General features: G+C 36.0%; 2 protein-coding genes across 2 annotated transcripts; one reads left to right on the top strand and one right to left on the bottom strand.

The window, feature by feature from the left end:
• Positions 1-1,673: 1,673 nt before the first annotated feature.
• Positions 1,674-5,249, top strand: LOC114190559 (alpha carbonic anhydrase 7-like). Its single transcript, XM_028079496.2, has 7 exons — positions 1,674-1,923; positions 2,005-2,222; positions 3,853-3,959; positions 4,295-4,409; positions 4,561-4,725; positions 4,813-4,866; positions 5,010-5,249. Exons 1-7 carry the CDS (start codon positions 1,824-1,826, stop codon positions 5,088-5,090), a joined length of 840 nt encoding a protein of 279 aa, XP_027935297.1. The 5' UTR covers positions 1,674-1,823; the 3' UTR covers positions 5,091-5,249.
• Positions 5,250-21,172: 15,923 nt separating this feature from the next.
• LOC114189491 (alpha carbonic anhydrase 7-like) lies at positions 21,173-24,371 on the bottom strand. Its single transcript, XM_028078064.2, has 7 exons — positions 24,229-24,371; positions 23,937-24,154; positions 23,181-23,287; positions 22,955-23,060; positions 22,693-22,857; positions 21,470-21,523; positions 21,173-21,355 (listed from the first exon to the last, which is right to left on the bottom strand). Exons 1-7 carry the CDS (start codon positions 24,335-24,337, stop codon positions 21,263-21,265), a joined length of 852 nt encoding a protein of 283 aa, XP_027933865.1. The 5' UTR covers positions 24,338-24,371; the 3' UTR covers positions 21,173-21,262.
• Between the last annotated feature and the right edge of the window lie 1,361 nt (positions 24,372-25,732).

Below are 25,732 nucleotides of genomic sequence, written 5' to 3' on the forward strand. Positions count from 1 at the left end.
TTTTCTTGAATTTTCTTTTCCACGCATTTACATTATCAATTAACTAACAATGATATTCATTAAGATTTAAGAATGAGTTTAATTCTATATCTAGTAGAAATAAATTTTAAAAATAGTATATAAAAAATCCATATTGTTTTGAAATTTTAAAATAGAGATGATATTTTGAATTTATTTTATATAAAACTTTTATAATTTATTTGACACCAAATCTCATTCATATAAAATATAAAAGTAAAAGGTAGAACAATTACTACTCAAAATTTGAGCAATGCGATCTTCATATCCAACAACTACGATTCACTAAGTACATATAAAGAATTAGGTTTGCTCAAGTTTCATCCACCTTCTACCTAACAATGTGACCTAGATCATTATTAATTAAGATACACAAATTTATTTCAATTCTATATAATTATTTTCTATGTATTAAAACCAAATAGACCATAAATTCAATGTTTTATCAACTAGAAAAACAAAAATTGTACTTCTATATATATATATATATTATGTTGTGTGCTACGTACATGTTAAATGTCAAAAGAAAAGGAAGAAAACATGGAATTGAATTCAGCTAGTCCAATTTTTTGTCAATAACTTCAAAGACGTTTACTTATGTTTCAATTTTTCCCCTGGATTAATGATATAAAATGGACAACAACTCTTTCTTGGACTCTGACTCCCGTTTTCTTGTGAGTGCAAAGGATTCCGAGTTCACATTTCAAATACGACAAAGGTAAAAAAAAAAGAAAAAGAAAGAAATGATCATATATTTCATCACTATATTATTTTAATAATTTCACTTTACTTTAATTTTCATACGCTTTATCAATATGATAAAATATATTCTGGCAAAAAAGTTTAGAAAATATAAATCTATACCAAATAATGTTTTATATAAAGGGTCAAATATGTTTAGAATTCCTAAAATGTTTTTATTTAAAATTTTTATATTTATATATTTTGATTCTTAAATTTTAATAATGAACGAATATGATCTTCTCAACTCAGATGTTTTTTTTGTTGATTGACAAAGATTATAATAATAATGAAGTACTTGGAATGCTTTAACCCTTTTACAGATAATATATACAAAGTTATTTGAAAAACAAAATATAGTATTACATAATAAAAACTTGGTGTTGTTCTCCGTGTCAAGTTCTCCAAAGAGTATATAATGTGGTATGTGATTATAGCTCGTTAGTGCTTTAAACTCAATCACGTTAATTTTGTCTACGTGTGTCAAAATGATGTTTGAAGTTAGTATTTGAACTAATACGCATCTAGAAGTATACATAACTTAAATGCTACCATAAAATGTTATTTCATACATAAAAAAAAATTAACACAATCTAATTAGAAAGGTTATATTTATTTATATTTTAAGTTTAAGGACCAAATTATATAAAAATTTGAGATAGAGACAAATTTTAATTTTTTTATCAAAGTTCAAAAACATATTTAACTCTTATATAAATATATATAAAATTAAAATATTTACGTTACATGGACATATGTCGTTAAATGTAAAACATATAAAACTTAAATAGTAAAATGTGAAAAAAATTTGGAAAGTTATGGTAGTTAAGTAGAAAAGAAAAGGTGGTATGTGAAGAAAAATAAGATTTGAAAACTGAAATTCTGTGTTTGACTTATAAAGTTTCGCTTTCCCACACCAAACCAACGCCTGCGAATGTGTATATATAGTAAGCCCTAATGCTCTTCCTCCCTTCAATTTTACATATCTCTGAGAATCACCCCTTTGCATCTTCTTCAGCTTTGAACTCCAGAAATCTGAAACTTGATCATCCTTTGAAATCAACATGAATCACCGAATGAGATGCAGAGTTTTTGTTCCAAATCTGATAATACTTGTCATCATCCTACTCCATTCAACAACATGGACTAGAGCACAGGAAGTTGGTAAGTGGAACAAGTGTTTGAGTTTTGTTTTGTTTTGTTTTGATTGATGAATGAATTTGATGTATGCATGTGGTTGTGCAGAGGATGAGAGTGAGTTTGATTACATAAGAGGGAGTGAGAAGGGTCCCTCACACTGGGGGGAACTGAAGAAGGAATGGGAAACATGTAAAACTGGCAAAATGCAGTCTCCAATTGATTTGTCAAGCCACAGGGTTAGAGTGGTGCCAAACTTGGGGCAGCTAAAGAAGCACTATAAGCCTCAGAATGCTACTGTCAAAAACAGAGGCCATGATATTGAGGTAATCCATCAACAAATTTTTTTTATCACAAATATTAATTGTTAATTTTGTTATCAAAGAAAGTTGAACTCACGATCTCTATCCTCTATTCTGATGAATAAAAATCAGTATTTCAAAACCTCAGAACATGTTTCAAACATATATTTTAACTTCATTTTGTCTTTGGAATTGAAAGAAAGGAATACAAACAACTTTTTTGTAACAGTTTTCTGGAATTAGTGTGGGTTCTTCTCTCATCTGAAAAATTCTGAAAACTGATGATTCCTTAGGTATAAACATGATAGTGTGTCTCAGTCTAATAATGCATACTCATGGATCATGATAGATATTTAGATGTACAAAATCACGAGGTTAACAAAGGCTATAATTGTTCTTTTATTTTTTTTTTTGTTACTTTTATCTACATCAACTTTTTCTTTCTGTTTCTCTCTTTTATTACTTTTTTTTTGTTTTATTTGTTTTGTTTGGGTGTAAGCATACAGATAAAACACAGCAAGAATAAGGAATGTAATAATAGAAGAGAAAACTTTATATAAAGAAAACATATAATAAGGAAAAAGCGAAAAGGAAAAAAAGCTGTCTGTTATATCTGTTATTCATATTAGGATGAGAAAATAGATAAATCTGATGAATTTAGTTTAGAATCACAATGAAAATGATAAAAAAATTATTAATTCCTTTTCATCCACTAAAATTTGGTCAGTCAATCAAAAGTTAATCAAATCTATCAATTAACATATTTTTATGGATTGTTATTTAATCTATCCTTAAAAATATTTTAAGAAATACAATTGGAAAAAGTTTCTTAAAATTAAATTTGGTGAACAAATGTTAAAAAATTATTTTTGAAAAAGATAAGCTTAAAAAAGGATTTGAATTATGAAAAATTTAGTTGGATTAATTTTGATCCATTAATAGTTGGCACAGCAGAATAATTCATTAAATTAATAGATGAATCATCTGTAGAATAAATAAATAAATTTGGTTTAATTAACTTTATATGTTTTTAGGATAACAAATAATGGATTATTTTATCACTATTATATCATATTTCAACAAAAGAATTTTACCATCTAGTTCATCGGGCTCCAATAATATTGCCTTTCTGCTATAGACACTCTAGTCAATTAAAAAAAAAAAGGATCATTTAATGTCTTAAAAAGATAGTTACACATATATATATTTTTATTTAATAATTAGAAAAACAAAATTGTAAGAAATTTAACATTATTGCTTAAAAAAATCTCTTACTTCACGCATCTTGACAATGTTTTCTTATCTGTCTCTCACGTGCCTTAAAACATAAACTTCCATATACGTGGCTATGAATAATTTGCATAAAATAACAGAACCAAATAATGCAATTTGTATACTCTAGGTTCATATTTGTTTATTTATTTATTTAAGCTGTTGCACATTTTAAAAAAGATGAAATGACATTTTTATTGATTGAGTATAGGTTTTCTATATTGTCTACAGCTCATCATGTATAAGAAATTAACTGTCATTAGCTACCTAATACTTAATTTTTGTCTTCATTAAGCATAAGATATTTGATCACTTGGCTTAAACTTTGATTATTAAAATCTCAAATGTTTTAATTTATAATTAATTTACGTAACGGTTGCAGCTGAAATGGGGAGAAGATGCTGGATCAATAAACATCAATGGCAGTGAATTTTTTCTGCGTCAGTGCCATTGGCACTCACCTTCAGAACATACCATCAATGGAAGGAGGTTTGTCTTGCTTCAAAATCTTTGTCTTTATTCTGTCCCGAATTAAAACAAAAATTAAATGAAAAAACGGTTGAAGATTTAAGTGTGAGTCTAAGTCTCATATTAAGTAAAAATGAGAAAGTTGAGTACTATATAAAAATAAAGGTCCACAAAACCATCATTTTAAGATTTTGGATTGAGAGTGTTATCAATGTCTTATGTGATTAGACTCATGTCTCATTGGTGTTTATTTTTTTCAGTGAAACCCCTTTTAAACTCAATAAAAACAAAACAAATTAAAACCATAGAATTTCACAAAATTAAATGAAAAAAAAAATTAAAAGTGTATTATATAGGTATGACTTGGAGCTCCACATGGTTCATGAAAGAAAAAGCGAAAATGGAAAAGTGAATATTGCTGTTGTTGGTCTTCTGTTCAAGATTGGTCGACCCGATCCTATTCTCACCAAGGTAACTTTTTTATGTCAGCATTTTCTCTTTCAATTTCTTAATTACTAATCTGAACTCTACATCAAGTCTTTAATAATCAATGTATGAAGAAGAACTTAATTAGGGTATTTATTTTCTTGAATAATAACAAGTATATTTGAAATGATTTCAGTTGTCAAAAATCATAGAAAGCATGGTGGATAATGAAGTAGAAAAGAAAATTGGGGTGTTTGATCCCTCAGAAATTAAATTGGGTGGCAAGAAGTACTACAGATACATTGGTTCCCTCACTGTCCCTCCTTGCACCGAAGGTGTCATTTGGACTATAAATAAAAAGGTACTGTTAAATCATTGTAAATTATTTAATCAATCATCGTAATTAATTACCTGTTTAATTAAACCTTTAAACCTTCGTGTTCTCCAGATAAGAAGTGTGTCGAGGGCACAAGTGAATTTACTTAGAGAGGCTGTCCACGATGTAAGTGTTGATTTACTGCACTAATGATGAAAATCAGAATGAAAATGAAGCCAAAAAGTTTTTAGCTCTTTTTGTTTTTATGGAAAAAAATTAAAAATAAAAATAAAAAAACTAAGTGTTACCTTTGTGTGATTCAATGGCAGCATGCAGCGCAGAATTCGAGACCTGTACAAGCGCTGAATAAACGAGGGATACAACTCTATGGACCAAAACGCAAGGAATAAATTTATCACATAATTTATTTTTTTGTTCTGTAGTAATATTTATCTGTCCATTGAGAGTTCTTTACTCATACGGTTTTTCTTATAGTAATTTGCTCTTGGTAGTGGTTATGTAATCATATATAATAGAGAGCCATATATGCATATTTAATTATTTCCTCATTGCTTATTTTCTCCCACGAGACTTTAATAGTGTACATAATACTAAATTCAATTGATGTCTGAATGGATTTACAATGCAGTTCAATGAACATCAACATAACACCAAGTGAAATTTAATATTATGCTCAAATTTATTGTATGACAGTTTATTACATAAATGATAAACTGAAAACTCAGGTAATAGTAAAACACTCATTGAAGGATAATATGAAAAGAGAATGAAGTATTAACGAATTTATCCATCCTCTTTTATCTTATATTGTAGTTCATCTAGCCTCTAATTGCTTTTACATTCGGGTTTTTATCTAACTTTTTATTTAGTTGGTCTCGAATTTGGCTGAGTTAGTCTCGACCGAATTCAAATGAGTTGATTTTGACTGAATTCGGCTTCGACCGAAATTTGATCAAATTCGATTGAATCGATCCTGATCAATATCTGATCAAATTTGGCTGAGTTAGATGAGTGTGTTAACCAAATAAGTCAAAGTAACAAGTACTAAATTTCTACACGCGATAGACAAGTCATAATGAGTTGAGTCATTTGGCTAAATGTTTTCTTTTCTTTAATCACTTATTGATCATTTGATATGATACATTTATTTGGTCATTTGAATATGAGATTTGATTAAATGAACAACAACATTAAAGAATTATTTCTTGATAATTACACTCCGAAAGAAGAATTTTTTAAATTAAAGGTTCATCTAAGTCATATGAATATTTGGAAACAATTTGTTTGACTTAAGACCAACTTGTTGATTGATTGTAATTAAAAATATTATTTCTCTAATGGTACAATTGCAGAATCATATTATACATAGTTTTTTAACAAGGCAAATGTGAAAGTTGAATAAAGTACATAATGCAAATCAAGCTTGTGCTCAATCAAAAAAGGAAATAAGATATCACAAAGAGCATTAGTGATTCAAAATTAAAGTCTTGGAGAATGACACTGAAGAATAACATTGAATAATCAAATTGAAGAATTGATCAAGTCATTCCTTAATGAAAAAAATCATGAAGATTACGATGAAGCAATGCAATACGAATTCTCGACGGCTAGCAACTCAACATCTATATAAAGGATGCAAAGTTGTACGAGAATTCTCTATGAGAAGCTCTAAAAGGGCATAGAACAATATGCTAGAATACCAAAGTGCTAAAGATGTGAAATTTTCATATTTATAGTGAATTGTGAAATTTGGGTTGAGCACACATTGTAATATGCTTCACAAAGTGAAGTTGTAACATGTGATATGAATTATACTCTCTTACTTTGTGAGTGTTTCTTGTAATTTTCATTTGAAAGTTCTTGATCTTAGGGAAGTCAAGGATGTAATACTTGAAGATGTTTGTACTTGGTGTAGGCTAGAGAGGTTTGTACTTGGAGTACGCTAGAGAGGTTTGTACTCATGAAGTGAACTAGTATAAATCCTTTATGTGCTTTTCTCTTTCTACAAATTATTTATTTGTACAAAGTTTGCATAAATACTTATGTAGCATATTCTGTAATATATCATTAGTAGTATAATTACCTATAAAAAATTAATCAAGATCAAATTAATTGTTAGTCATATATTAATCATTTATGTATATAGAAATAACATGATTGTTTTTCATTAACATCATTTTTACTTTATAATCAAACTTTTTATTTATGTTTTATTATCTAAAAAATAATTTGTACTTTATGACTTGATATTATAAAGCAATAAATAAATAATTAGAGCAACGAAAAAAATTGAGAACGTTGACTAGCAATGTTATGGTCAATGACTTTAATTTGTCTATTGTCACTTTCATCTAATCAGAATGTCTTGTGATATCATCTGATCAATAGTTCAAGAGTGTAATTTAGCTGCATGAACATATGTTAGACTAAAATGATTATTGACCAAATAAATCATTGTATTGTCCGTCCAATGTATGATAGTGTTTGTTTAACTACTTTAGCCGCTTGAGTATTATGATTCATAGTTGTCTCCTCTAGTAAGTTGAATTTTAACTCGTATGATTAGAACGATTAGGCTTCAACTACAACAACTATATAATACTTACGAATTTGAATTCACCCTTATATCGTCTCATCGATGTATTTCAACACTATATATACCGTAATCCAACATTATCAATATTTTATTTAAGTTTAAAACTAAAGTATGTGCTTAGTTAAAAATTGGTAGAATTACAAAAAAGGTAATGATACAAAATTACCTAATAATTAGTTTTCAAATGTAAGTACTCTTTTCTATTGAATGCAATGTTCTAAATTTACAAGCAGTAGAGAAGTGTGGTCTTGTTTATATAATTTTTGTTCCTGTAGAAAACAAATAAGATGAGTTAGGCACAAGTGTCACCTTACCATGTAGTCCATTATCTCTTCAGTTGGTTTCTCCCCGGTTGATACATGTCAGCTTGAACCTAGGAGGGGTTACCTGCAGAAGAGTCTCCGAAGCTCAAGTAAGTCAAAGCTCTCAGAAAGTCAAATCAGTGATTAATGAATGCGTACCTTTAATTACTGGGGTCCACGCGTATTTATAGAGTATTAATGATGTTTGGTTGTCCCGTGGGCCGGGCCTTGACTTGAGTTCTATCTTGGGCTGTGAGTGGGCCTAGACCCTAATCCAGGCCCTTAAGGCCTATTGAACGCGGGGGCTTCCATTTTACTAAGTCTTCAAGAGCGGTCTGATCCGTTTACTTCTTGACTTGTTAGATATCGTCCTTGGCCGCACACTGTCCTTGGCCGCACACATCGTTTGGGATCCTGGACTATAAATATAGGTTTGAAAACGGGTGAGGGGTTACTTGGTTCATTTGCGAGAGTTCTGAATTCAGAGATCTTGTGCGCATCATATTGTCCGACTAGTTCCCAAACTCAGCCGACATCTTCCCGTAAAAATGAAAACAGGTATGTCTAGTAGCGATAGTATGTCTACGTCTAGTAGTAGTGAGAGTACCGAGTCAGATAGAAGTAAGGGTAGAAAATTTGACGAAGAGGGTACGAGTTCTGGGGTCGTTACAAGTGGGATTCCAATGGAGACTGTGAGGGAGGTTCAAGAGAATCCCCCCGAAGAGTTGGCGGAAAGCAATTGGCCGGCGAAAGGTGGCTATGGGTGGGTGGCTGCTGACGTTCGTAACCAATCATCTTTGTTCAGGTGGTCCCGTCTACTGAACTCTTGGTTAAACTGCATACCTGTCATCTCCAAGGGTGTTAGTGGGGACATTGTTTCTCTAGAGAGGGTTAGTGCTATCGACCGGGTATGCCATGGGCAGGAGGGGGCTACTAAGAAGTTTTTCTACATGTATATGTGCCACTTTTCTCAACTTCATGTGTGATTGTCGTTAGACGGTTTCACTATAGGCGTATTGCGAGCATTGAATGTGGCACCTACACAGCTACATCCGAATAGTTGGGCCTACTTGCAGGCCTTCCGCATCTTGTGCCAGTCCTTATACTTGGAGCCCACTCCTTATGCTTTTTTGTATTTTTACGACACTAGACCCCAGCGGCCGGCTACTTGGCTATCTTTGATAAGTCGCCCCAGCATCAGCAGACTGGATGCATTCTCCTAGTCTTTCAAGCATTTCAAGGATGGGTACTTCAAGGTTGTCGTTAAAGAAGGAGGAAAAGCTCATTTTTTGAACGCAGATGGAAGCACCAAATTCCCTTTTAGTTGGACAAGCAATCCTTCTCGATATAAGGACATGGGGGTGGATGAGTTGTCGGCTGGTGATAAGGAGGTTGTGGAGATCTTGTTGAAGCTTGTTGATAAGTTGCCCACTAAGAGCTTAGTTAGAGTATATAATTCGGTGCACCCGATAATAGATACTGAAGGTATCTGTTTATTACTTAAACTGTGTTAATAATTCTAAGTTGTTTTGATCCGAGTTGTAATGTATTATTGTAGGGCATATGGCGCAGTCTGGAAAGAAGAACTTAGCGCTTTTTCAAACGCTGAGGAAGGAGATGGCTGCTAAGGCCAAGGCGGCTGGGAAGACTGATGTTCTCAACTTGCAAGCATTTGTGGTGGAGGTGCATGTGCACGACGGGACTAAGAGGAAGGCTGAGTTACCGCCTCGACCCAGGAAGGGAAAAGATATGAAGAAGGTAAGGGCGGCCCCGCTCGGAACGGGGTCGGTTAGTGGGGCAGGATCGGCCAGTGGCGAGAAAGGGCCGAAATTTGGGTTGATCGAGTTGCCAAAAATATCTGTGAGGAAGGAAATTTCAATTACCCTCCCAGATACCATTGTGAATTCTATTGACGGCATGGATGCGGACCACCTTGTGAGGACAATGGTGGAGTTTGGGAGCAAGGCTTTAGTTTTGAGCCGGCGCGTGGGGTCCTTTTATAAGAGGGAAGTGAAATAGGGGGGCCGGGAAAAGGTGGAGGAGTTGCAGGGGAAGGTGGATAAGCTGGAGGAGGAAAAGGCTGCGTCGGAGAAGGCAAAAGAAAGTTGGGATGCGGAGAGAAAGAGGTTGGCGACATGGAGGGTTCTTTGCTTGGATTCTGAGGAGAAGTTGAATAAAAGGATATGGGAATTGGAAGAGGACTATGAGAACTTGAAGGATAAGTATGATGGAGCTGTGGGCGAGCTCGATGATCTGAAGACTAGCATTATACAGGAACACATCAATGGTTTTGAAAAAGGGTTGCGTCAAGCGGCATTTTTCCACAAGGAGGTGGATGTTACGGACGTCAAGTTTGATGTCAACAAGGATGTTGTCGATGGGAGGCTTGTGAATGAGGATGATGGTAGTGCTGGTGAGGAAGCGGATGTGAGGGTGGAAGAGAAAGTGGTTGAAGAGGTTATCGAGGCGGTTGATGCTGGGGAAGTGGGGGCTGACGCGGCAGAATAGGACTTTAACTTTTATTGTTATGAACATATTTGAGCCTATGTCTGTAATAACTGGTACATTGTGTTACGTAGGTATACTTTGCGTTTATGTTTAATGCGGTTAACGTTCTGTGTTATTGTGTATGCCGAGTTGTGATAATATGTGGCGCATGTGCGTCGCGATAAGTTATATGTTAAGGGTGTTCGACACAGGCCGCTTACTTGGGGTAAGGGTGAGGAACTTAATCGAATTAATCATAATATAGGGGTGTTCGACCCAGGCTCCTTACTTGGGGTAAGGGTGGGGAACTTAAACGAATTAATCATAATATAGGGGTGTTCGACCCAGGCCGCTTACTTGGGGTAAGGGTGGGAAACTTAAACGAATTAATCATAATATAGGGGTGTTCGACCCAGGCTGCTTACTTGGGGTAAGGGTGGGGAACTTAAACAAATTAATCATAATATAGGGGTGTTCGACCCAGGCCGCTTACTTGGGGTAAGGGTGGGGAACTTAAACAAATTAATCATAATATAGGGGTGTTCGACCCAGGCCGCTTACTTGGGGTAAGGGTGGGGAATTTAAACGAATTAATCATAATATAGGGGTGTTCGACCCAGGCCGCTTACTTGGGATAAGGGTGGGGAACTTAAACGAATTAATCATAATATAGGGGTGTTCGACCCAGGCCGCTTACTTGGGGTAAGGGTGGGGAACTTAAACGAATTAATCATAATATAGGGGTGTTCGACCTAGACTGCTTACTTGGGGTAAGGGTGGGAAACTTAAACGAATTAATCATAATATAGGGGTGTTTGACCCAGGCCACTTACTTGGGGTAAAAGTGGGGAACTTAAACGAATTAATCATAATATAGGGGTGTTCGACCCAGACCGCTTACTTGGGGTAAGGGTGAGGAACTTAAACGAATGTGAAAGAAAACACACGAGAAAGTCGTATGGTTGGGAACCCTTCTTTTTATTTATTGAATAGGGGTGCCTCGTTAAAACCTCCCTGGCCAAAACCCTTCTTAGGGAAAAAAGACCAAGTGAGGAAAAAGAGTACACCCGGGGCTACAAGTATTGGTTCAATTACAATATACATTCAACTGAAATAGAATTTGAGGTGAGATACATTCCAAGTGTTGAGAATCTCTTCCCTAGATAAGTGTTCCAGGCGATAAGCTCCTCCTCCTGCATCTTTGCGTATGCGGTACGGGCCGTCCCAATTGGCGGAGAACTTGCCATCCTTCTTTCTAGCATTGCTGGCCATTCTCCATACTAGGTCCTCGGTGACGAACAATCGTGGACATAGATTTGCATTATATTTCCTGGCAGCTCGTTGTTTGGCAGCTAAGTTGCGTATCTGGGCTTTTTCTCTGAGTTCGGGTAGAAGGTCGAGATGCAAGGCCATGTTTTGGTGATTGTGGTTTGGGTCGTATAGTTCTCGGCACAGAGATGGCTCGCCAATTTCTACCGGTATCATGGCGTCTGCGTCGTAGACTAGACTGAATGGGGATTCGTTTGTTGACGATTGAGGGGTGCATCTGTAGGCCCATAGTACTTCTATTAATTCTTTGGGCCATCGGCCCTTGGCGGTATCCAATCTCTTGCACAGCTCCACGAGGATAACTTTATTCGCCGCCTCTGCTTGTCCATTGGTTTGTGGGTGTTCTACAGAGCTTGTAATGTGTTTGATGCCTAGGCTAGTGTAGAATTTGGCTAACTCCTTGTCAATAAATTGTCGGCCATTGTTTGTGATGATGGTATGTGGTACGCCATATCTGCATATAATTTCCTTCCACACAAATTGTTGAACTTGCTGGGCCGTGATGGTGGTTAGCGGCTTGGCTTCTATCCATTTAGTGAAATAATCGACGGCTACAATTAGGAATTTTACCTGCCCTTTGCCAGGTGAAAAGGGGCCGAGAATGTCCATTCCCCACTTAGCGAATGGCCGTGGGGATAGTATGTGGTGTAGTTGTTCTTATTTCTGGTGAATAAGGTTGCCATGTTTCTGACATGATTTGCATTTCCAGACATGATCCTGATAGTCTGCTTTTATAGTCAGCCAGAAATATCCGGCTCTAAGAACTCTAGTAGCCATGGTACGTGCGCCGGAATGGTAACCACAAATACCTTCGTGTAGCTCTTTGATAATATATTGGGCTTGCTCTGCAGTGACGCATTTAAGGAGGGGTTGGCCATATCCGCGTTTGTAGAGGTCATCGCCTATCATGGTGTACCTGGTGGCCTTGGCCAGCCAAGTTTTGTCTGCGTCTAGGGGGGGTTGCCGGTTTTGAGGTATTGGATGTAGGGGGTGGTCCAGTTATGGCTTTGGGAGGGGGTGACGTTGTTAGCTGGGGTGTGGGTTAAATTTTGACAAGTGTGTGTGATGGAAGGTGTGGATAGTGTTTGCTGTAGTAAGGATCGGTGACGGTTTTTTAGCTTGGTGCTGGCCAATTTGGAAAGGATATCGGCCCTGACGTTGTCGGTTCTTGGGATGTGTTCGACGCGAACTTGTTCGAAGGCAGATTGAATGACTGCACGGACCAGATGGTAATACTATAGAAGGATGGGGTCTTTGATCTGGAACTCGTCGTTTAGATGACCTACAGTAAGTTTGGAGTCGATTTTGCACGTTAATCTCTTGACGCCTACTTCGCGGGCTAGGGAAAGCCCGTCGAGGATGGCTTCGTATTCGGCTTGGTTATTTGACGTTTTGAAAGCAAAGTGAAGGGATTTTTCAATGAGAATGTCGTTGGGGCCTTCTAAGACGATGCCGGCGCCGGCACCCCTTGGATTTGAGGAACCATCTACATGAAGCGTCCACTGGTCCTCTATAGGTGTTTGTTGTAGGTCGTTGACGAAGTCTAAGAGACACTGGGCTTTGATGGGGCCGTGGGGTTCACAGCAGATCTTGAATTCTGATAGTTCCACGGCCCATGATGACATGCGTCCGGCCAGATCTGGTTTTTGTAATATTATTTGAATTGGGTAGTTGGTCTTAACGGTTATGGTGTGGTTTTGGAAATATGGGCGTAGGCGGCGTGCCGCGTGGACCAAAGATAGGGCCAACTTTTCTACCATTTGATATCTGGTTTCAGGATCTTGCAACGTTCTGCTCACAAAATATACAGGATGCTGTGTGCCTTCTATTTCTTGGATAAGCGCGGCGCTGACGGTATAGGTGGTGGCTGTGATGTATACAAGCAAGGGTTGATGGGTGTCCAGCTTGTGGAGGATAGGTGGGGAGGTTAAGGTTGTTTTTAGTTTTTGGAATATTTGTTCACAATCATCAGTCCACGTGAACCGGATGGATTTTTTTAGGAGTTGGATTATGGGTTGGGTTTGTTCAGCTAGTTTGGGTAGGAAACGGGAAATGGCTGTGAGACGGCCAATGAGACGTTGGACCTCCTTAATGGTAGTGGGGCTGCGCATTTCGATGATAGCCTTGCATTTTTCAAGGTTGGCCTCTATTCCACGTTGGGTTAACATAAAACCAAGGAACTTACCCCGGTCAACGCCGAATACACATTTGTCGGGGTTGAGCCGAAGGTTGTATTGGCGTAGTGCGGAGAAAACTGCTGATAGGTCTTCAGCATGTTGGTGATGACTTGGAGACTTGACAACCATATCGTTGACGTATACTTTGACGCAGTGTCCCATTAGGTGGCTGAACACCTTGTCCATTAGCCGTTGGTAAGTTGCTCCGGCGTTTTTGAGGCCAAAGGGCATGACCCTATAGAAGTAGTTGGCATCGTCCATGATGAAGGCGGTTTTGTGCATATCTGATGCGGCCATGGGGATTTGGTTATATCCTGAATATGCATCCAAAAAGCTAAGCACCTTGTTCCCTGCCCCGCCGTCCACGAGTCGGTCAATGTTGGGTAAGGGGTAAGCATCATGGGGGCAAGCCTTGTTCAAGTCTGTGTAGTCTACGCACATCCGCCATTTGCCATTGGCTTTCTTTACCAAGACAATGTTAGAAAGTCAAGTGGTGTACTGAGCTTCTTCTATAAACCCTGCGCTCAGTAGCTTGTCGGCTTCAACCTTGGCTGCTTGCCGACGTTCTTCGCCAAGCTTGCATTTTTTCTGGGATACGTAGCAAGCTTCTTTATATATGGATAATTTGTGGGATGCCACCTGGGGGTCCACTCCAGGGAGGTCGGCGGCCGACCAGGCGAAAAGATCGGTGTTGTTGATAAGGATGGGTGTGATGGTGGCACGCTCGTCAGAGTTTAAACCGGTGCCGAGGTTAATAGAGTGACCATTGGGAAGCTCTAGAGGAGAGGTGTCCTCAACTGATTCAAGGCGAACATCTCGGCCTATTCTGGGGTCAAGATCTTCGCTGGATAGGGCTATGCTGGAGCCGGGGGGTCTCTCGATATGGTTGGTTTGTTGGATTGGGAGTTGTGGTCGCAAGCTGGCCATGTAACATTCTCGTGCCAAGCGCTGGTCGTAATGGATGGTAAGGATATCGCCGGACGGGGCAGGGAACTTCATGGCTATGTGAAGGGTGGAAACGACGGCGCCAAGGGTATTGAGGGAAGGACGGCCCAGGAGGATGTTATAGGATGTTGGCGCGTCGACGATGAGGAAGCGGATTGGGATGGTTTTAGTTTGGGTCCCCTTTCGAAAGACGATGTGGAGGTCAATGTAGCCCCGGGTGGATACCTGTTCACCGAAAAAGCCATATATTGGCTCGTCATATGGGACCATGGCGGTGTCAGGAAGTTGAAGTTTTTGGTAGGTGGTCCAGTAGAGGATATCAACAGAGCTGCCCTGATCAACTAGGACTTTCTTGACAGCGTAATTTTCGATTTCAACAATGATGACCACGGGGTCGTCTTGTTGGTGGTCGAGGCCGTGAAAGTCATCATCTGTGAAGACGGTAGGAGGCATACGGCGTCTGTGGTGGGAATGGGTGATATGGTTAATGGATTGTATATGGCGGAGGTGTCTTTTTCTGGCAAAAGAGGTGGAGCCTCCGCTTGTGAAGCCACCAGAGATGGTGTTAATGGTGCCACGTAAGGGAGGGTCGACAGGGGTGATGTCGGTGCGGGCCGGCTCTGGTTCTTGACTGGTGGGTTGGGTGGGGTGTCTATCATGACGAGCGTCATGTGGAGGACGTCTGTGATCGGATCGGGGGGTGGCGGGTTCGAGAGGAGGAGGAGTGGTCGTCTCTTCGGATGAAGCGGCGAAAGTGGCCAGCACTGACCAGTTCTTCTATTTTATCCTGGAGTGTTTTGCATTCTTCTGTAGTGTGGCCATGGTTGCGGTGATAACGGCAATATTTGGTCATATCGGCATTGGGAGGTGTGGTTGTCTTGCGTGGTGGAGGGATTAGATCGGCTTGTAGGGCTTCGTCGAGGATGCGAGAGCGGGCTACGGTAAGAGGGGCATATCTGGTGAAGCGAGGTTGGCGGGGTTCGCATGGGCGGGTATCAGGACGTGGGTTAGGTTGTGGGGTAGGGTTGGCGGTGGTGGCTGCATAGTCGTTGCAAAATTTGGTGTTTGTATTTCCTCCATGCGAACATAGTCGGCTACACGTAACTTGAGTTCGTGCATAGAGGCAGGTGGGTGGAGATAAACGTTGTTGGCAATGGGGCCGGGTTGTAAGGTAGGGGCCGGGTTGTAAGGTAAGGGCCATGCACTAGAGGATCATTTCCTGATTTAGGTGTGGTGTACGAAGGGCTGCCTTGCTGAAGCGATCTATGAATGCTCTGAGTGGTTCGTTTTGTTCTTGTCGGATGCCTAGGAGGGATATAGTGGTAGTTTGGTGTGGGCGGCTGCCAGCGAAATGGGTAGAGAACATGTGGGAGAGGACGTCGAAGCTGTCGATGGAGTAAGGTGAAAGGGTTGTGAACCATTCTAGGGCAGGGCCCTTGAGGGTAGTGAGGAAAGCTTTGCAAAAGACTGCGTCTTGGGATGTGTATAGGGCGACATGGGTGATGTAGACCTTAAGGTGTTCGTCAGGGTCGGTTTCGCCAGTATAGCGATCCAGGGTGAAAGGTTCCCACTGGGCTGGAAGGGGGGTGTTGGCGATAAAATCAGTGAAGGGGGGTGTTGGCAATAAAGTCAGTGAAGGGGTGATGTCCCCTGGGCTGGTGGGGGGAGCAGGTGAGGTGGGATGGGATGGTTGATCATAGTGGGGAAGGTGGAGGTTAGGTTGTGAGGGGGGATGTGGGTTGTCGGAAGATATTGTGGGTTGTAGGGTGGAATATGTGTGGTGTGTAGGGTGGTGGGTATGTTGTAGGGGATTTGGGTGGTAGGGAGGGTAGCGGCGGGGGTTGGGGGTGCGGTAAGCCCCGGTTGGGTAGATGGGAAGTGAGGGGGATGGGTGACGGGGATGGGTGTTTGTTGAGTGGTGGTGAAGGTGTGAGGGGTGGGGTTGTACTCACTTTCTTCCTCTATGGGCTGGAAGGCCGGAGACTTCGCAGCTTCAGAAGTTTCTTTGGCTTTTCCCTTCAGATTGGGATCAACTTCGATCCTTCGCCTCAAGCGAGAGTTCTCTTGCCTCAATGCCTCCATTTCGTCAGCGCTGTGTTTCTTCAAATCTGCGAGTTCTTGTTGCATCTTTGCTTGACCGTCTGGGATGGCGGCCAGATCAGGGGTGATGCCAGGAGGTCCAGAGGGACCAACATCCGCTTGCTTGTTCACTCCAGCTTTGCTACGGGTGAAAACCATCTTCAGAGAAAAACGGGTACTAAAGGTGTTCGTCTCGTGCCCCACGGTGGGCGCCAATTGTTCCTGCAGAGAACAAATAAGATGAGTTAGGCACAAGTGTCACCTTACCATGTAGTCCGTTATCTCTTCAGTTGGTTTCTTCCCGGTTGATACATGTCAGCTTGAACCTAGGAGGGGTTACCTGCAGAAGAGTCTCTGAAGCTCAAGTAAGTCAAAGCTCTTAGAAAGTCAAATCAGTGATTAATGAATGCGTACCTTTAATTACTGGGGTCCATGCGTATTTATAGAGTATTAATGATGTCTGGTTGTCCCGTGGGCTGGGCCTTGACTTGGGTTCTATTGGGCTGTGAGTGAGCCTGGGCCCTAATCTAGGCCCTTAAGGCCTATTGAACGCGAGGGCTTCCATTTTACTAAGTCTTCAAGAGCGGTCTGATCCGTTTACTTCTTGACTTGTTAGATATCGTCCTTGGCCGCACACTGTCCTAGGTTGGCCGCTTTGTTGTTACTTTAGTCTTTATTCCGTTATGAGTCTGTGTCCATGCCAACCCAAGTCGTGTACTTGGGTTGTTTCCGGCATGTACGTGAGGGTTGTCATCTATATGGTTAATCTGACCAGGTCCGGTACAAGTTAGGCTGACTCGGCCTAGGCTGAATACCCGGCTGCCTTGATGCATTGTTTACTCATTTAGTTGAGTTCGTTAGGTGTGGTACAATTTTCTTTATAAACAATTTTACGAAAAATAAATAAAAAATATAAGTTCTATTTCTTATACAAGTTAAAGGAAAATTCTTTACTCAAACTTGTATAGAAGTTCCATTTATTCAACTTTTTTTTATGGGTAAATTAGTATTAACCTATGAAAAAGTTTTAATAAAATTTACCTTTTCGTTTTTCTTTTGAATAAGTAAAAAATTTTATTTAAAATAAGAGCTAAATAATTTATATTTTCTGTTGTCGATTACTTTTTTTCTACTGATTTGGTGAGATCTATAAGCGGAGGGAACCCATGTGTGAACCTCATCGATATGGTTTCCTAGATTTTGTACAATATTTTACTTTAGATTTATTTGCTATAAAAATATTAATTGATTAATTTCTTTCATTCCATTTTATAGGAATGCATGAGTTACTTGTTTCTATATGTTGTTCAAGTTGATTTGGAAGTTTAGAAGCTTTATGAAGATCACTTTACAAACAAATTTGATGTGTATTTTTTTTTTTATATTTAAATTAATATAAAATAAAAACTATGAGTACTTTGTATTTTTTTAGATATTTACATTGATGTAATTGTGAATGAATATTTTTTGCAATTTTAAATGATCAATGAAATTAATGTTGGTTATTTTTATTTTTAAGTAGTGTTTTTAATTTTTAAATTTATTTATTATTATGATAAATATTTTTTATTAAGTTATGAATTTGTAAACACAGAGTATAAAAAGGTGGATTATAAACAAATAATTTATAATTATAAAAAATAATGTAATTTTTGAATTAAGACACTAAAAAAATGAAATAATATGAGAATAATGGCAGTTCAAATTGACAATTCTTATATTGAATTTGTTTTCTAGAATTAAAAATTGTGAGGAGTATAATTTTTGTTATATACATATAGAAAACACCCCACTTTATACATTGCAACAAATGGTGATGTTGCAGATAGGGATATCAACGGGACGGGTAGGGTGTGGATAATAAATTTTTCATACCTTACCTACTAGATAAATATTTGTCCTGTACCCGTATCTATATCTGTCAGATATCCGTTATGCGGGTACCCACATAATTTTTTAATATCTATGGATATCTACGGGTACCCGCAGATATTTACAAAAAAATAAAAATAAATATTTAACAACATATTTTAATCGTAAATTCGAATAAAATACAATACATAACATTCATAAATTTTAAACAAAGTCCAAATAACCCATTTAAATAGTGTTGAATGATAATTCACAAAGAAATAATTTTTTTTTTAAAACTAATTGATAAAAAAAATAACTCATTCAAAATTAATATGTTAATATTTTAATCATGTTTTTTTTTCTTTTTTAATTTAAATTAGAGTATAGCGGATACGGGTATCTATGGGTACAAATACTATGATACCCGTACCCGCCCCGTTAACATGCGGGTATTAAAAATACTCGTACTTGTTACTCGCAGGTATCCATTTACAATATCAATTTTCTACCTATTGCAGATTTTATCCAGAGATACCCGTGTGTACGAATTTTTTTAACATCACTAGTTGTAGCGGTTCACTTGAAACCACTACATTATACTTTGGGGCGACACAAATTCCGATGATTCTCGAAATCACCACACATGTAAATAATAATAGTTAAAACGTCCTAACAATAGTTGTAGTGAGCTTTTTTATTATTTTCACGAAGTCCTTGTAGCGAGCTTTCCATGTGTGACGTTCTGCCAACAGTTGGGACTCTCTTTCTTCACATTACTCAGATGCATTAAGGCCTTTTGCTTGCCAATATTTGTTGCGGCCAACTCTTTCTTCAAGCCCTCTATTTCAACAACCAATTTACTTGTATCCAGTAGTTTCCTCATAACAGTTTCCAAATGGCGACCCATCACCATAGTCCTGGCTTGAAACTCATTTGATGCATATAACACAGTCTTTCGGTGAGTGGTCGAGACTATGTTGGCTTCTTCTGGTCACAATGATACCTCTATCCCTTTATTGATTTTCAATTTGGCATCGAATAGAGCTACAAGAGAGCTCATTATACTCTCATTGGCAGTTGATCACATTCTTTTTAGAGATGGAGGCAGAGGAGTTCCTGGCTTGGAGGGCCTTTCCTACGCTTGCTCTTTTTCTTTTCAGTTGGAGGGGGCATCGGGTCACCTTTTTTGGCGAACAACTTGTCCACAACATACTAGCTTATTCTTTCTTCATCTAAGCAACAACCATGATATATGCAAAGGAAAAATGCCATTAACTAGGGTTAACAATGCAAAGACAATATACAATAAGCTAGCCATACATACCAAAAAGATCATCACATGGATGAGAGGAGCCAGAAACCCCACCAATTTTCCTTGAAAGAAGCTTCTTAAGCAAATGGTCCAAGTAGGACAATATATGCATGTCTTTCGAGGTCATGCAGGTTCTCGGCCAAACTCGATATTTTATGCAGTTCTTGGTCAATAGAAAGGAAATGTGGGTCTTTTGTCATCAAAGTAAAAATACTCGATCCCTGCTGGCCTTATGACCACCTTGAAAAACCCAGTCTCAAACTTTTTAGAAGATTAGGTATAGGATCCTAGCAAGCAATGGTTAGAGAATGAAAACGACCTTGAAGGTAATAAAGTCATGCCTCCATCTAGGTAATATAAAAAAAGGGTTCAATTGCCAAAGTAAGGATCATATCCATTCCTGAATACATCAATTACAAATATCTAAGATTGGATCCTTGCTAACTTGAGTGACAGAGTTGTTACAGGTTCCCACTCTATGAAAATATCGTTAAGACGAGGCAATTTAGGATAATCCACATGAAGAAGGACTGGAAAATCGAAGACTTTTGAGATAACTCAATTCCTTTCAAGAACAATTTAAAATTTAGTATTCTAAAATTAAAATATATGTTTTACTATGGTTGCTAAATTTGTATTAAATTTAGATCAATATTTTAACATGATTTACAACTTTTAAATAAATTAAATTGGAATGTTAAGGGCATGTAAGGAGTTGCCACAGGTACATGTTTTTTTTTTTTATCAACACACGTCCATGCTATTTTGTTTAGATAATAATGCGTTTTTCTTCTTTACAATTCTTTTTTCATTCTTTGATCATCCTTATTTTTAAATTATCCCAGTTTCTCTTCTTTACATTTCTTTCTCTTTCTTTGATCATCATTATTTTTAATATATCCCACTAAGATTTTTTACTATTTTTATTCAGACATCACAGTCACATATAAGAGTGCATCCGGCCATTCCATGTCGAAATTTAACCTTTTCAACGACACTGAAAAAAAAAGGATAAATTAACAAACTCATGTTAATTCTATATATATGAACTTTGAGATTTTAAGTAAATCGGTATTTCAGAGTTCAATTATTACCTATCAATCATCAAATGAACAAATTCATTAAAAAATTAAAAACCATGGAAATAATAGAAAGCTCGTATAGAAAAACATATATAAAATAAAATCTCTTCTAAATACATACATAACTGAAACATATTATAGATGATTTAATGTTTTAGGAACTATTTTTCTTTTCAATTACTTTTATATAAAACATTAATACTTCGTTTCAAATTGAAACCAATTAACATTTATATATCCATCAAACGATTCTTCAAGTGAAACTTCTTAAGTGAGACTTTCAAATATCTCCACACTATAAATGAACATAACAGAATATAAACAAAATTTTATTTAAAAAATATAAACACGTAAAAAAAGCTAAATATATCTGAAAAATATCACGAAAATGTGAGAATTTATTTTTTTGATTTTGCTCTGCTTTTGAATCTGAAGTATAATATATCTCTTTGGTTACGTGGCTGCCTTGGTCTTGAATTCCTCTCTGCATGCTGCAAAATTTGGCATATTTGAAATTAAACGTTTTTTTTACAAGAGTTCTTCAATGTAAGTTTCTTATTAAATTTGGAATCACAGAATGAATAGTGGCACATTGAATGGCTTACATCATGCACTGCGTCCCTCAAAAGTCTCACTTGTGCTTCCGACACTGTCCTTATCTGCATAGGATAGTTAAAATTTTCAAATCAATTAAAATGACTATCAAATAAAAAAAAATAAGATAAATATTACAAAAACTAAAAAAAATATAAAAATACAATCACTCATCTAAAACTAATGGAGAAAAATATTATAGTGAAGTCTTTTATTTTGTTATAATAAGATCAATATATAAATTTGTAGGGTGTAGGAGATAAAAATTTAATTGTAATTTTACAAAATTAAGCGCACAGCTATATATATTCACCCTCAAATGTTTTTTAATTTTGATTAACATAATAAATGCTTATTAATTTAAATGACAAAACGGACCTTCTTTGAATTTGCTAGGTTAAAACGGGTTTAGTTGGTCCTCCAATGAAAAAGTCATATTTATTATTTATATTATTTATTAATGACAAGCCAATTCGTCAAAAATATAAATAAAAAATTATAATATTTGTTTTGTAAAATAATTCACATAAATAAATTTAGCTAAAGATGTAAATATGTAAATAATTAGGTATACATTTCATTTGAATATTAATTTTTATTAGAACAACTCAATTCATAAATAAGCTATGAATTCTAAAAAAACATATATGTTACTTCTTAAAATATTTAAATCTTAAAAATATAGCATATATATATATATTAGAAACTTTAAACATAAATTTTTAATGTTTTTATAAAAGATATTTGATGAAGGGTTGACCTTATATAGAACATGATCTGTATTCTCATTCCTAGTAATTTCACTAATTTTGATTAGGGTTTAAAAAATCAGAAGCTAACTTTCATTACAAAATAAGTTTTTGTTTTCAAACTTGTAATATCAAACTAAAAAGAATTCAAAATAAAAAAAAAAAAAACAAATTTGTATTTTAAATTTTGATCCAACAGCAACTTCGGTAACATTATTATGATCAAAATCACCTTGGAGATATTCCACTTTAGAGCTCGGTAACATTATTATGATCAATCACTTTGGAGATATTATACTTTAGAGTGTAAAATTCTGTTACAGTTTTGTTTTTAAAAAACGTCTTCAGGAGGAAGAAGTATTAAAATGCGCTTAACTTTAACTCCTAAATGATGTAAAACTATTAGGTATATCAGAATATATATATTTTTTAAATAACATATTTATGAAGAGAAAGAAAAAACACATGGTTTGAATAACTCGTACCTTTCTATCAATGTTCCATATGACACCTTCAGTGCAAGGAGGAGTGGTGAGTGAGCCTAAGTATCTATAATACATATTGCCTCTTGTCTGTATTCCAAAGGGATTTTTCTCTCCAATTTCTCTCTCTACTTCCCCTTCAACAAGGTGCTCAATATCTTTCTCAAGCTGAATTTTCAGACACATTGCTTGCTTTCAATAACAATGGAAATTATGAAACCATGAAATATTAAATTGGAACAAGTTTGAGTGAGTAATGAATGACCTGAGAGAGAAAACGATCAGGGCGATGCCCTATCTTGTAGAAAGCACCAACCACCAAAATTTTGTTTTCCATACTTACATGCACCATGTGCATCTCCAAGTCATACCTATTGTATCAAGAAAAAAAGAGGCATAGTTCAAAATATTATGTTGTCTCACCATTTAAATATATGTTTCAACTTTTCAACTTTTTTATTTGATATCTTAAATAAAAGTGCAAATTATACTTCCTGCCATTGATGGAATGTTCAGAAGGAGAGTGCCAATGACACTGTTTCAGAAAGAATTCGGTTCCATTGATTTGTATTGAGCCGGCATCACCCTTCCAATATACCTGCAACCGAATACAGTATACACATGAATGATGAAAGTATATATATTACAATAAAATTCTCCATTATAACAAATTTTAGTGATAAAATTGTTTTAGGAACTATAATGACCGATTTAGATATTAATTTATAAAATAAAAAATTATTAATTATTAAAATATTTATTATTATGAATTAATAATTAAAATTGGTTTCAAAAATCTAGCTAACAAGGTGTAATCAATAATTTTGTATTTTGTCAATTGGTATCTAAATTGATAAGTATAGTGATTAATAATTTTTGGTCATTAAATTTAATTATTGTTTAAGAGTTTACAACATAAAAAAAGAATTAGAAAACTAAGTGTACGGAAACATATATATGGAAATAACGATTGGAAATTCAAAGTGTGATTTTAAATTTTATATTGAATAAAAATGAAAAGTTTAAGTACTATATAAGATTAAAGATCTATAAATTTATTATTTTAAGGTTTTAGGAGGTAGTATTAATTCTTATGTTTGTCTCTTGGGTGAATTCTTCTTTTAATAAAATTTCATCGGTAATATCAAAATCAATGACGAATTTTGATGATCGGTTCATACGAGTATCTTTATAGATAATAAGAGGGGAAAAAAAGAAGAGAAATTAGGTGGTGATGAGAGACTGACAGCAATATCATGGCCTCTGTTGATTATGGTGGCATTAGAAGAAAAGTAATCGGTGAAGAGTAATTGACAGCGAGGGATGATTTGGACTCTGGCACATGACAAGTCTATGGGAGATTGCATGTGTCCATGTTTACAAGCTGACCATTCTTTCTTTAACTCTCCCCAGTGACTAGGTCCCTTTTCACTTCCTCTCATGTAATCAAACTCTCTCTCGTCCTCTGCACAGTAACATTTTCTCTCATAATTTCCTCATAAATCACAATAATAATAACACTAAAAAGATCAAACTTACCAATTTCTTCCACTTCTTCACCTCTTGTTGATGCTGAATCTAACAAGACCATCGAAAAAAGCATGACCAAAGTTGGAACTATACATCTCTTCACTCTTGAAAGTTTCATGCTTACATGTAAAAAAGAAACAATGTATGACTGAGGTACTGGCCTAAAAGTTTGATTGTGTATATATATATATATTGAATGGTAGACGATTAATTGCATAATATAAAGTGATAAATATTCAATGAATTGGAGCTAGGCTTGGTTCAAATTTTCTTGTCTTATTAAAATGGCTCATCAATATAGAGGACAAGTGGTGATAAAGTATCCATTAATTAAAGTAAAGAAGAGCACGAAAAGATTGATTAATGGAATTTTTCTTGTAAGTATCCAGAGATATGGGGAATTTGAGGAACTAGATATAGGTAGAATGTAGAGGTAGCTACAATGAGAAGCAAGAAAAAAATAAGTTGCAAACGGGTGGCAAAGAATGAGAGGATCTTCTTCAATAAATTCTTTGGCTTAATTTCTAATTTTGTTTCTATTAATTCGCTTTAGTAATTTTTATTTAAGAAAAAGTAATTTAAATTGAATTTTTATTTGTGTAAAAAAGACTTAATGTAATTCCATTTTGATAACATTAACATTATTTAAAATGTCATATGGGTAATTTCTACTTGAAAAATATTAAGTGTCAAAAAATAAATCATAATTTAGATTTTAAATTCAAATTCTATTATGGTCAATTTAGTAAAATATGCAACATTAAATTTTTTTTAGAAAAATAAAAACTCAATTAAATTAATGTATATATATAAATATGAAAAGAAATAAAAAATCTAAATATACTAATTAAACCTAAATTCCTTTATATACTATATTGAGACTTAAGATAAATTTAGGGTAAATAAGTAAGTCTAATCTTTTACCTTAAAAATTGATATTATAAATCCTTAAAGAATGTGGTGAGAAGTAGCAAGTGGTAATGAGCTTATAGTCCCTTTGACCAAAGAGGAATTAATTTTGCTTAGATGGGTTGGAAGCCGCCATATGGAATGTCACTGTCGGTTAAATGGCAATTGCCAAACTCTTTCAAGGCTACAACAGTTTATCATTTATAGAGACATAAAAATGCCTTTGCATTTGTCTCACACAAACCTCAAACTTTGTATATGTTAAAGAGTTTAGCCCTTTTCACAACCAAACACATAAAAATATAAAATAATAATTATCGGGTATCACATGAAAAAAAAAAATACCCCAAACCAATTCAAAATGCGTGAATTTAGTCATTTTAACCAAATTTTGTTAAGTTTATCTGATGTTTCAAGCCCATTTCATGATAGTATTTAAATTATTTACACTGTTTGACACATTTTTTCTTCAATATTAACTTAAATACTATAATGAAATGTGCTTGAAATGTCAGACAAACTTAACAAACTTTGGTTAAAAGGACTAAATTCACGCATTTTGAAAGATGAAGGACTAAATTGGTATAAAATTTTGATGAGGGAC

Source organism: Vigna unguiculata, chromosome 7 (assembly GCF_037176805.1).
Source record: "Vigna unguiculata cultivar grain cowpea cultivar isolate G323 ecotype 2 chromosome 7, ASM3717680v1, whole genome shotgun sequence".
Classification (NCBI taxonomy): Eukaryota; Viridiplantae; Streptophyta; class Magnoliopsida; order Fabales; family Fabaceae; genus Vigna; species Vigna unguiculata.